Below are 12,992 nucleotides of genomic sequence, written 5' to 3' on the forward strand. Positions count from 1 at the left end.
ATTTTGAGTGATTTTTGCAAGTTTTTATGTTGCTTTCTATTGGCAATTTTTGTACAAGCCACTTTTGGGAAAACTGACACCACTGAGATAACACTTACTGATGTTACTAGAGAAATAATGGCTTGGTTTCTTAGGTATCTGAAATATTAGTGCTATTTAACTTAGTTAAGAACATGGTAAAGGTAGCATTGTCTGCATTAGAACTGTTAACATCGGTGTAGCAGAGGACAGTAGCTGCAGCTGTCCTACAGCAACACTGAAAGATGGATGTGATTTGTATTGCACTTAGAGATGAATTAATACATACAGAAATTGTGAAGGAGAAATTCAATGTTCCCTTAAAAAGTTTGAGAATTAAATTTTGCGGCTAAATGATTTTCCCTAATCAAAATGTTCACATCACCTAATATCTCTGAGATAGGTATTAAGTGGTGTTTAAATTGAAATAGTATTTTCATTACACTCTGTAATAAACATTTTCATTTAGGTATCATTGTTGTAGTGCTTTTTGTTACGATGCTTACTTTCAAACTGTTAAATAGAATCTTCCAAACTGCTAATTTCTGAGCATAAATTGTAAATGATATATTAGTAGGCTGGGTGAATTAAGGTAATTTGTGATTTCTCTTTTTATCCAAAGGTTCTTACCTTTGGATAAAAGGTTTGGATTATAGCATACGTTAAGCATATATTATTTGACTCTGTCCTGATAACCACCACAAACCGTTATCATAGAGTAATCGAAAGATGATGTTAGTCACTTGAGTATTATTCTTGAATTCTTGAAATTTCATTTGATAGGGCTATAGAATGCTGTCATATAGAAGAGGAAACTCTCCAAATTAGTTATGTTTCTAATTTAGAAAAATGCCTATGTATGTGTGTACCTGTGGAGGCAGGTTAGCCCTGAGCTTATTCATTAGATGTTCTCACCTGTGTAAGCATATTCAGGTAAAATCTTTGCAAGTTCCTGGACCCAGCACCAAATCCTGGAGGTACATCAGTTTCCAAAGTATCCGTGTCTTGGAAGCAGCAGCATCTATTCTAGGTGAAACTACTGGCTGTTCTGTAAAGAATCAGCACAAAACTTAGGGGTAAGCAGGCAAATTTGACCTTAATGGATGGATTTTTAATGAGCTTTGCAGAAACGCTGTCCCCCAGCTCTCCCTTTCCCAGCAGTATCATCAGCTTAGCCATCACACTCATGCCGTGGTTATGGGCTCCTCAATACTGTTTGCTCTCTGACCCTTGAATAGGCAACTGAAGTGATTTTAGACTCTTTTTAGTGGTCCTTTAATGCCTTCTATAGTACATACTTTTAGGACCGCATATAGTTGTGGTAGCTGGGACAGGAGGTTGGCTGGCATGGAAATGATGGCAAAAGTATATATAGATGGATGGTCCAAATCAATATTTTTTTTCAAATGTCTGTCTACTCTGTTATTCACCACTCAGTTTAGGGGAGAACAGGTCTAAATGCACACTTTTATATCTAATCACTTCTGGCTGTCGATGCAACATGTGATTGATTGGGGGGTCATAATTATTGTAATCGGAAAGGAAAAGATACCACTTCTGCAAATAACACTGGGGAGAATAATCTTATTGATCTATGAAAGGTTGCATTCTGTTTGCTTTGTCAGACAAAGTGGAAAATACTGGTATCAGCGGTATTTATGTCAGGATGCTGGAGGTATTTTAATATAGGTTAACTCTAAAAAGTGAGATTTTTTTGAACTTTATTTGCCATGTGTTGATGGGAAAGCAGCCATTTAGAAACATGAATATAGCTGATGTTTTTCTATCAAACACTACAATGTTTCAATGTTTGAAGAAAAAAAAAAAAAAGTGAGAAAATAGATCTTGACTTCCAATTTAATAATAATGGAATATGAAGGCCAGATTGTAACTGTAGAAGTTCATTTCAAATTTAAATATTTAGCATTTTCACTAGTCTGCGAATACAAGAAAATTTATTACATTAAGATGGAATTTAGATCTTTGACATGAAGCTGATATTTTCATAGTGTGAAAAATATCAAGCTGACATTATACTGTCTCATTTGATGACTTCCAAATGTCAGAGTGCAGTAACTTATTCATAGGGACCTCTATGTCTTGTGATAGTGTCAATTTAAAAGACATTTACACTGACTTTTTTTTTATTTAAACATGTAAAATGGAATATGCAAAGTGAATGAGGAGAAGGGGGAAAGACCAGGGGCAAGAAAGTTCTCAATAATAGAATAAGGCACTTTTAAGGCTAATTTCCACGAAGCCTTCTGACAGCTGCATGGACTGCTGCCTCACAGGACTTCTGACAGCTCCGGTCTTATTCCTGTTCGCATTATTTCACTTGTTCCCAGCTCAGCACTCCGGTATTTCTTGGTATTTCAACAGAACATATGGCATTAAAAATAGAATGATATACTTTCCTGAAAAATAAGCCCCTCCTCATCCCTTGATTTTAAAAGTGATTTGTAATAAATAAACTTCAGTGATGTATGCCCACTGCTGTCTAATCTTTCAGCCTCCTGTTGCTTTTCCAGTTGGGGAGTCTTACAATATGGAAAACGTTGAATAATACCTCTTTGAGGTGATTAGACCTGTGCATTATAAAATTGCCTGTAGAAGACCTCAGTCAAGAGACCACTGGAAGGACCATAAAGCCACCATAGTTGACTCCAAGAAGCACAAATTTAACATTCTTTGTATACAGACAGAGCTGATGTGCTCATATTTGTACATGCATGTCAGTATCCATCAGTTTGGTTTGCGCAGCTACGTGTGGCTGCAGCACGGTTCTGAGGATGTTAATTGTATCACAGCTGTGTGCTGCGTTTAAGAAATGTGGCTGTGGAGGCCAGCTCCATGCTGCTGCATGGCCTCAGCAGAAGGGTCGGGCCGCTGCTCTGCCGCACGGCTTGCGACTTGACCATCGCCTCTGTTACAAGCACGGTGCGTTCACGCAGCACGGCTCCATTTAACGCATCCAGCACGGGCCAGGAATCGTCGTGCCCATTTCTACACCTAGGCACCGTGCTTTTAACAAAACACCGCTGAGAATCGCGCTGGGGCGTTTCGTGCTCCGCGCAGGTCCCGTTTCACACCGCGCTGGGCTGCGCTTGCCGCCAGCTGCAGCCCGTCCTCGCTACCCCCGAGGCAGCCCCGGGCGGCCATTTTGTGGCGGCGCTGCCCGCCGGGCGCCCCTTCCTCCTTCCCCTCGGCCCCCGCCTCGCCCCGGAGCCGAGGGCACCGGCCCGGCCCCGCTCCCCCCGCCCCGCGGGGCAACCGCAGGCCAGGCCGGGCCGCGGCGCTGCCCCCTGCCGGCGGCGGGGCCGCCTCCCTGCGGGCGGGCGCGGCCATGTCGGGGCAGGCGCTGGAGGAGCTCTCGGCGCTCGCCGCCATCTACTGCGAGCCGGACGCCTGCGAGGTGCTGGCGGTCTCAGGTGACAGCGGCGGCGCCGGCTGCGGTCCCGCTCGGGGCGCTTCCCCCGGCCCGGCCCCGGGAGGAGGCGCTGCGGGGCCGCTGCCCACCCCCTGCCCACCCCCGGCGTGCCTGCAGGGGCGATGCCCGCCGCGCAGCGCCCCGGCGCTCTGGGTGCGGGCTGTGCAGGGGCGCTGCGGGTGTGCCCTGGGTGGGAAGGAGAGAGCGGCGCCCTGCTTGCTGCCGCCCGCTCCTGGCTGCGGTGCGGGGCGGGGCGCTGGGAGCGCAGCGGCTGCAGGGTCCGTGGCTCCGCGTTGTCTGCGCCAGCCTTGGCTTGGCGGCCATTGCGCAGAGCACGGATTGTAGAGGTGAATTGTGGCAGTCGGTGCTGCTGCAGTGCCGAGGTGCCCCGTCAGCAAGGGGCAGGACAGCTCAGTCGGTCCGATGTGCTCCCACAGCTACTGCCGGGGTCAGGCAGGCTGTGCCAGGCAGGATGTGCGGGCAGTGCGTGTCTGTGCAGACCCAGAGCGCGGGTAGGTTTTGCTCAGTTCCTACCAGAGATGTGACACCTCTCCCGTACACTTTTGGTGATTCTGTATAATATGCAGTTTCCCTGGTGTCACGGGTGCTGCTGTAGCATGCTGCCCAGCTCCACAACCCGGCAGGGGCTCCCTGCCAGGTGCACTGCAAAGAGGTTACCAGGGGAAGGCTGGTAAAACCTGATTGAATGTCCTGCCTTGACATCTTGTCTGCCTATGTACTCAGCCCCAAAGTACTGAGATTGACAAAGACACACTTTTTGTTTCTTCTTCTGTGAGAATGGCTGAGCACTGGCAGGGGTTGTGGCATTTCCCTCTTGGAGCTCTGCCTGTGGCCCCTGGCCCTGCCTGAGCAGGCACTCGGGCAAGGTGACCTCCAGAGGGCCCTGCCACCTCGGCCCGTCTGTAAAAACTGCTTTGGGGTGAGATTGCACGTGGCTCTCTTTAAGTGACTCACCTGAAATGGTTACTAAGAAATTCATTGAATAAACCCCAAACTTTCCTTTTAAAATAGTTGTAGAAATAGATTCTCAGAAAACAACAGGTAGCTATTTGAAAAGAGAACATGTAGACAGCCTCAGAGGGCTGAAGACATCAGTGTCTGCATGGAGAACAATTAACTGGGGTAATCTAAAAGTAGAATTGTTTTGTGTCTAGATCTGCGACACACCTCTTGCTCTAGCGTAGGCAGGTAGTTCTGATATTTTTTCAAGTGGTATTTAAAATATGATTGATGAAATGTTTCAATTGAGTTTTATTTTCTTAAAAGTCATAAAGTTCAGCAATGTTTTTTTCAGGCATCATTTGAAAATACAGTATCCAGGCTTAACAGATGTTCATTAAAAAAAAAAAAAAGTAATCGTATCTCAGCATTGCATATGCATGTCTGTTTCTCCGAGTCTGTTACAAAAATATATGCACATCTTTCTCTGTGCTTCATATATAGCAAAATGTTTTTTTGTTAAGTTACCAGGACATAAAAGGCTTAGAAGCCTTCCTGGGACATGATGTGATGTGCTATGAGTGCACATGGGAACAGGTTGTATTTATATCGGCCATATTCTCATGATGTTTTAGAATCATGTATATCTGGCTTATTGCCATTGTTTTCTGCTGGAATTGAGAGTATCATTTACAGTATTGATTGTTGGTAATTTTCTTACTTTGGGAATTTACTTCTCTTTTAATTTGCTACAAAATCCCTAAGTTAGTATAAAATAAAGTTTTGCTATATTCACTAGCTTGTTTGCTTTGTCTCTTCAAACTGTGTAAATTGTCATTGACAAACAGTGCACAGAGGTAACTTCCAGTAAGACTGTTATGTTCTGCTAACCCTAATATATAAAGAATAATTTGCATGTAGATCCACAGGATCAAAAAGGAGGCCACTGGGGATTTATGGTTTTGAGGAATGTAAGAAAATGCTTTTGCAGATCTCTGGGTATGCTAAAAACTTCAGCTTCCCAGAATTTAATGGTGAACTATTCAGAATGTAAAATATGTTTTTATCCAAACCAATGTGTTGATGAATTTAAGTAAACTAATTACAGAGTATCTTTCTTACCTTACGTATCTATTTAGAAAGATTAGTGTTACAGATAGAAATTCATAATTTATTTGTTAATCCGTTCTCTTCTGGTTTGCTCACCCAGTTTGCTATAAAAATATATTTATATATTCTAAGCTTGTACTTTAATAGGTGCCATTTTCTGAATTTAAAAATAGACCGCATGTGTTGCATAAAATGCCTTTGGGCAGGAGAGGAGGGGGATATCTGTCTGGTTGACATGGAACATAAGAAAAAATCTGAAGTATGCTAGAGCTAAATATACTGATAAGTGTGCCGCTATGGGGGAAAATAGGTTAAAATGTATTGAGTTTAGTCTTATTAGCACATTAAATGCCAACAGAATGGTCATACCCAACCCTTTATTTTAGGAATAATCACCATTTTGTTGTGAAGGCAACTCAGACCTTGTAGCATGTGCAAACAAAGGAAATATTTCTTTAGAGCCTAGCTACGAAGGACGGCGAGCACTCGCTCTTTGTTCTGCCAGCAGTCTGCAGTGCTGGCGCAGAACATGGATGCTGCGATGCTGAAATAAACTTTACACATTGTAGCCCCACGAACTTTTTGAACCAGTTCTCCTTTTTAAAAGTAAGTCTGCAGCAGATGTAAATGAGAGTGGCTGGGATTTTCACGACGGCTCAGAGTGATACACCTTGGGATGTGAGGCTGTATGGCTGCCTTCAGATTAGTTCATCATCACCGGGAAAGGTGTGAGATTGTTGCAGGCTTACAAATGCGATCAGGGCGGCAGGAGGCCCTTGCCGAAGGGGCAGGTTGGCCTGTCTGGCTATCCCTCAGTTAATTTGAGCTGGTGAGACCTGTTGTGACAAGTCAGTGAAAAAATCCTAGCAGGATTGTCAGAAAGGTAACTTGGTTTTCTGTCGCTGTAATTAAGCTGGCACTAGCGTATTGTTCTTCAGCTCGTCTATGGGCTGTGCATTTCAAAATTTATTGGCAACCCAGCTTAAAACAAGGCGTCTCTTGGGCAGGAACCTGAGGATGTCGGTGGTGTTCAGCCAAACACTGCTTGCTGTCAGCCAGCAGCGTGCGGCCGGACGGAGCGCTCTGCTCTGTCAGGCATGGCGCTCGGCCTGGGGACGGCCCTGGCTCCTGGGCTGCATGGCAGGCTCCTCTTCTTGGGTGTGTGCTTAGGATAACGGCAGAGCAGCTATAATTGCTGGTGCCCAGCAAGGAGCGTTTGCCAGGGCTGTTTCAGCTGAAGGTGGAGGCTGGAGCGGGAAAGCTCGAGGTCCCGGCCTAGCTGCTGCCTGTCAGCAAGGGCTGTGAGCGGTGCCTGCTGCCAGGCCGGTGCCCCAGAGACTTGAATCTTTTCCAGGGCTGGTGTGCTTCTCTGGAATAAACTTGCCTTAAAAGCAGCCTGGAATCTTTAGCAGGGTCTTAGAAGGCTGGAGAGCAGCTTCTGCTGGCAAGGAATGAGGCTTTGACCCTTAGTGCCTGGAGGTATGGGCACGGGTGGGCGTAATCTCATTTAATTTGCTGGATTTGCATCTTCTACTTTCAGCACCAGATCTGACTCCACTTACGTAGTGAGGGTCTGTAGTTGTTTGAGGCTTCGCTATTGTAATACTAGAGTTTACTTTTTGTTTTTGATGGGTTTGCTTATTTTGTGATGGCTCTGACCTAGAGTGTTCTTCATGTGAACCAAGAAGGAATTTTGGAGACGGACCCTTGGCTAAGCAATCTAAAATACTTTTGTCTGTCCAAGTCACTTTTAGTTTCTTTCACTTATTTAATATGGTTTAAATATAAAATCACAGAGAGTACTGAGGTTGGCTAGCAGTGTCAGCAATGCTAATCAAACATAATTCAACTGACTGTCGTGCAAAGGAAGATAAGGTAGGGGGAGAGGAAGGCAAGTCACTTCAAAAGAGCTCCTCGGAAACTCAGCTCTGCTCTAATCTGCTTTTCAAATCTGGCTTCTCCTGCCCTCATAGAATGAATCAACCTGACATTAGCAACCTGACATTAGCCTTTTTCTTTTCTTTTTTTTTTTTTTTTTTAAAATAAGAAATGGGGTGGAGTGTTTGGGATGCATCAAAAGGGTGAAGCAAGAACATCTGAAGAAGTTCACCTTTTGTCTATTACCCCCCCCCCCCTTTTTTTTTCTTTGTTGTAGGTCTTTGTCCCCTCTTTTCACGTTATGAAGTTTTGTATTGTTTTTCTGTGAAACATGTTTTAGTCAAGAAGGACTTTATTGCAGGAATTACTGTACAGAACTTTCATATTGTGTCTTGGAGTATGTGATTTGTCAGGAGAGTGTGGTCTTTTGTCCTTCATGCTACATGCCGTATGTATACTTTTCACACTGAAAATGATTGTATTCTGAAATACACCAAGTACATATTTTCAGTATGTATCTGTATATATATACACATTTTATATATGAATATGCGTATACGTGTATGTGGATGTTTCTAGTATTTCATAGAATCATAGAATATCCCAAGTTGGAAGGGACCCATAATTTAAGGTCATTTAAGGACCCATATTTAAGATCAAATGTACAATAGCAAAGTTTTAATTTTCTCAATCCAAAAGTTGTAGATGCAGAGAAGTTGACAGAAAAGAAATAAATAGAGTTTATCTGAAAGTTGTAAGGGACAAAGAATCTATGACTTTTTTCTTTCTATGTCTGTTTTCAGTGTTGAACTGCTTTTGAGTGGTCATGTCTTCAAAAATACTCAGTATAAGTCTGTTTGCCTTGTGCTGGTGTTGGTGGTAAAAGCCCTACAGATTTTTCTGGGAGCAAAGTTAGGGCACTGCTGAGTCCCTCTATTTTCAGTTGTCCTTGCTACTGCTATTGACCTGCAGAAGCTGACTTAAGTGTTTCTAGGACGATTCTTTATTACTGGCTTGTCTAGACTTTAAAAGAGCCAAGAGGTGTGAATGCTTTATAGAATGTGTTAAATAACTTTCCCTCTAATATGATATGGAAGTGTTTCATTTCAGGATTCCCTGCAAGTACAGCTTGAGGCATTGTTTGCAACCCATGCCCTGTTGTGTCCCCCTTCCCCCCCGAAAACACAATTTTTAATATAGAATGGCAGTCATTGGAGTTGAACTGATAAAGAAAATAGTTGAAAAACGTATATTATTAAGTTCAATTTTAAGCAAACTATTAATATTTATTTTTTATACTTTCCAGAAACGCATGGAATCACATTTAGAATTCAAATCAACGTGAAAGAACTACTGGATACAGATATACTTTTAAAGCTGTTATTTCATTTGCCAGTTAATTATCCATCAACTCTACCAGAAATTTCTGTTAACTCAGACCAGCTTACAAGGGCCCAGTGTACAGATGTGAAAGATAAATTACTTGAACAAGCAAAGAAACATCTTTCTGAACCCATGGTGCATGAGCTGGTTCTTTGGATACAGGAGAATCTTAAATATGTCATTAAGCAACCAGCAACAGTTTACAATGAAAAAACTACTTTGTCAAAAGCAGAAAGTACAGAAGACGCTGTCTGGATGCTCCTTTTGCATTTAGATCACATGAGAGCAAAGGCAAAATACGTCAAAACTGTGGAAAAATGGGCTTCAGATCTAAGGCTGACTGGAAGACTGATGTTCATGGGCAAGATAATATTGATTCTTCTTCAGGGTGACAGGAGCAACATTAAGGTGCAGGAACAATGAATGTTGACTAGTTCTATCGATTTAGTACTGAAACCTGTGTCTGAATATTTTGTGTGTGTTTTTCTAAGATTAACAATTTTGGAAGCAGATTGATCATTAGGAGAGTAGGAAGGCCCTACAACTTTATTCTGTATATAAGAAACAGAAGTTATGTGAGAAAGAAACCAGTGAAGCATGTGGCTTGTATTCCTTTGCTTCCCACTGGAATTATACTCCTCTATTCCCTGTGTTTCCTGAGTGTAACATGCCCAGATTCATTCTCCTCTATTTCTGAAGCACTCCAGAAAATATTCCAGAAAACAGAAAAGTTGTAATGAGAAATTATTAATAGACTATTTGTAGCTCATTCCTAACTGTCTACTTCCGTGATATTTAAGCCACCAGGTGTTCCTACTGCACATTAGAACTTGTCTGTCCTTACATTTTCTTGCTGCATCAGGCAGGCCTTTGTGGTGATACTGGAGTAGAATGTTCTTATTTTTCAGACTCAAGTTCTCTGGGTCATTTAAGAATGTGCTCAGCTTCAAGCTGATGAATTGAAACAGGCATACACTTTTTGGAGTTGGCACTTTCAAAATTTGATTTCTGTGTTCTGAAGAAAGATCTTTGTTTCATATAGATTTTTGAATTTTACTAAACTTCAAAGGTACTAGGTGACATTTAATATTTTGTTCTTTTTGTCACTTAGGAGTACTTGATTCTTCAGAAAACTTCTAAGGTAGATGTGGACTCAAGCGGAAAGAAATGCAAAGAGAAAATGATTAGTGTACTGTGTGAGACAAAAGTACAACCACAGCATAAAAGGTATAATTTAATACTGTTGTGGACAGAAAAGTAACTGAATCGATAATTACATTCTGACAAATCAAGGCATATTCATGAATTTCTCTTGTACAATGTAGGTTTCAGATGTTTGAAGTCAAAGAATATTCAACGCTGGATGAGCTACAAAAGGAATTTGAAGCTGCAGGACTTGCGACTCTCTTCTCTGAGTTTGTGCCTCCTCTCTTAAAGTAAAAATAAAACACTGGACTCTGACCAAAGCAGCAGTCGATTGCAGATGCTGCTGTAAGATGCAAAGACTATTTCGACAAACAAGATTTTCTGGAGAAAAAAAAGAAAGTCTGAAGTATGTATCCTTTTGCAGTAAGGAGAAAGCAACTCATACATTATGAATTGATGATCTTTTGACTTCTATGCATTATAACTTTTTCAAAGGAATGTGGAGTTAATTGTGATATTTGCATGGCAAACATGAAAGACAAGGAGGAAGTCATGTTAAAATAAGTCTTTCAATTAAACTGTTTTTCAGTCCCTGTTTTCAGTGTTTTTTTTTTTTTTTTTTTTTTTTTCTTTTGTGATAGTGGTCTTTCATAATGGCCTGCTAGAAAGTATGACTAATTTCACTATGAAAGCTTATATTTTTTTTAAAAGCATAGCAAAACAGATTTGAAGACAAGAGGACAGCATATACTTAATAACCATCAGATGTTCATCTGCGAACTTTTCCTTCTCTATGTACTTGAATCTATAAATATTGGAGTGTTGATTTCAAGAAAAAGTTCGTGTGATTTTGGGATCTAAACAAAAACTGGAAGTGTCTTTCTGAATGTTACTCTAAAATGTATAAAGAAACTCAAGTGGAGAACTTAAATTGATTAAAATTATGTATATCATCTGAGGTAAAGCCAATTGTATTTTCTTTCATAGTTTACAGATTTCTTTTTGCACTTTGGTTTTACTGACTGCTTATTTAGATATCTTGACTCAATTAAACTGTTAGAGCAGTATATATAGAGAGTTCAGCCTTCTATCTCAAGACTTACGTTAAGTCTTCTGTCATTTAAAAGCTGGTAGGATATAAGTCCCTGTTGAAACTTACCCACCTGTAGCATTTTTTTTTGAGGTCAGTAGCCTCGGCCAGCTTATAAATTTTTTTGTCACTAGTCTATATTTTACTTCAATGCAGTGTTAAAAATTACATACAGCATTTTTACAAAACATTTTGTGCAAGTTCTGTTTGCTTACGGAGAGTTGACTGCTGATTTGTTATAATTATTAGTGTCCTCTGGTTTCTGTTTTACCTTATGTCATTCTCTAGCAAGGCTAAATAGATTGTCCAGGAGTAAAAAGTTTGAAGTCATGAGTTTTTCAATAACTAGCAATGGCATTTAATTGGTTTTAGCATATAGCTATACATGTGTTTTACTGCTTTCAAAAACTCACTCCCAGCAGCCAAATGCCTCACATGTTCTGTGTTTACAGAACAGATCTGATCAATTCAGTGTAAATTATGTTCTCTCCATTGTACTAGGGGAAGACCAGTCCTATTTGGTTAGTTCCCAAAGCGTGGTGTGTTATGTACATAATGTAAGATGTTTTTACTTCCAGTTTCATACTCAGACCAAGAGATCATGCCTCTTTCTTTGTGTATACTAGCAAACCAACTAAAGAAAACAAATACGATTTTTTGTTTGTTTTTATTCTTTGAGATATCACATACATAAAGGGGTGTGGCTAGACTGTTTCAAAATTTAAGTTTTTAGAGCTGGGTAATTTTCCCAATATGGAGTGTGTCAAACATGTATGTTGCATGTTTATGCACTGAGGCTTATTTAATGAGACAGTAGCAAAATCTCTTCTTAATGAGCCTTTCATGTGTAGTACATACAACATTTCAGGCACAGCAGAAAACAGCGTGGGTTAAAGAGGTTTTGCAAATCTGTTCTGTATTATTTTGAGATAGTTCCCTGAGAGAAAGGAAGCACAACTTGTATCATTTTAAGAGTATGTGGAAATGAGTTTTTACATTTATAAAGCTGAATAAAACACAAGTATCTTTAAAATATTAAAATAACAAAGATTTTAAATTACAGTTCCCGGAATTCTGTTACTCTGAGTTAAAAGATCTGTGTCAAAAAATTGTGTACTAGTGGAGTAGAAGGCCATGGTAAGATGCAGAGGCTCTCTCCTTACACTATGTGATACATCTGGCAAGGATCAAAACAACAAAAGGCTTAAGCATATACATAAGAAGAAAAAGTAGTTGGTACCTCTCTGCATATCTATATGTTTTAAGCTTTTGCCAGCTGGATTATATGTCCTCAGCCAGATCTTTAAAATCCTCTGGTGTTCTGGAAAGAGAACTGCAAGGTACTTTGGCACAACCTGTATCAACATCTTGGCTGTATAAGTCTAGCTGGGGCTTTATCCAACTTGCATTTAAATCAGTTGAATATTTTTTTCTGTTAATTTTGGGAATTGGATGGAATAGTGAACCTAGTCATGTGATCTCAAGTTGTCTTTGCAAAAGTGACTGAGGCATGCAGTTGTTGTGTAGTCCCAAGGTCTGCAGAGTTAGATAATTAATTATTTAATTAAAGACCTTTGTGTGGAGTCTGACTCTGTGTGCTTATTGGCTGGGTGCACTGGGCACAAACCTACAGATACGTTTCAGCCGTCTTTCTTGCAAGTTTAGGCTCACTCTCCAACTTTTTCCTCATTATTGTGAATGCTCCTATAATTAGCTGCCTTAGAAAAGCTGTTTGCAGGGTAAGTGGCTGCCAGTCACACTTGGTTATAAGCTCATATATTTTCTTGAATGTTGTTACCTGATACCTTCTTGGTTAACTGTTTGGACAGAGCTAGCGTTCTGCAACAGCCAATTTGAAACAAAACAAAAATACAAGTGTAAAATGGGTAAGTTGTAGCTCTCTTCTGATCCATGCACCTCATCTTGCCAAATGGAGTTGTTCTAAGGAGCCAGATGATTTCTCTATTTCAGGAGCCA

The 12,992-nt window shown here is 40.9% G+C and overlaps 1 protein-coding gene across 1 annotated transcript; it reads left to right on the top strand.

Moving 5' to 3' along the window:
• The first annotated feature begins 3,242 nt into the window (after positions 1 to 3,242).
• RWDD3 (RWD domain containing 3) lies at positions 3,243 to 12,596 on the top strand. The gene is made up of 4 exons (XM_082765723.1): positions 3,243 to 3,449; positions 8,703 to 9,187; positions 9,891 to 10,006; positions 10,105 to 12,596. Exons 1-4 carry the CDS (start codon positions 3,365 to 3,367, stop codon positions 10,217 to 10,219), a joined length of 801 nt encoding a protein of 266 aa, XP_082621849.1. The 5' UTR covers positions 3,243 to 3,364; the 3' UTR covers positions 10,220 to 12,596.
• The last annotated feature ends 396 nt before the right edge of the window (positions 12,597 to 12,992 follow it).

Source organism: Aythya marila, assembly GCF_965140915.1.
Source record: "Aythya marila genome assembly, chromosome: 8".
NCBI lineage: Eukaryota > Metazoa > Chordata > Aves > Anseriformes > Anatidae > Aythya > Aythya marila.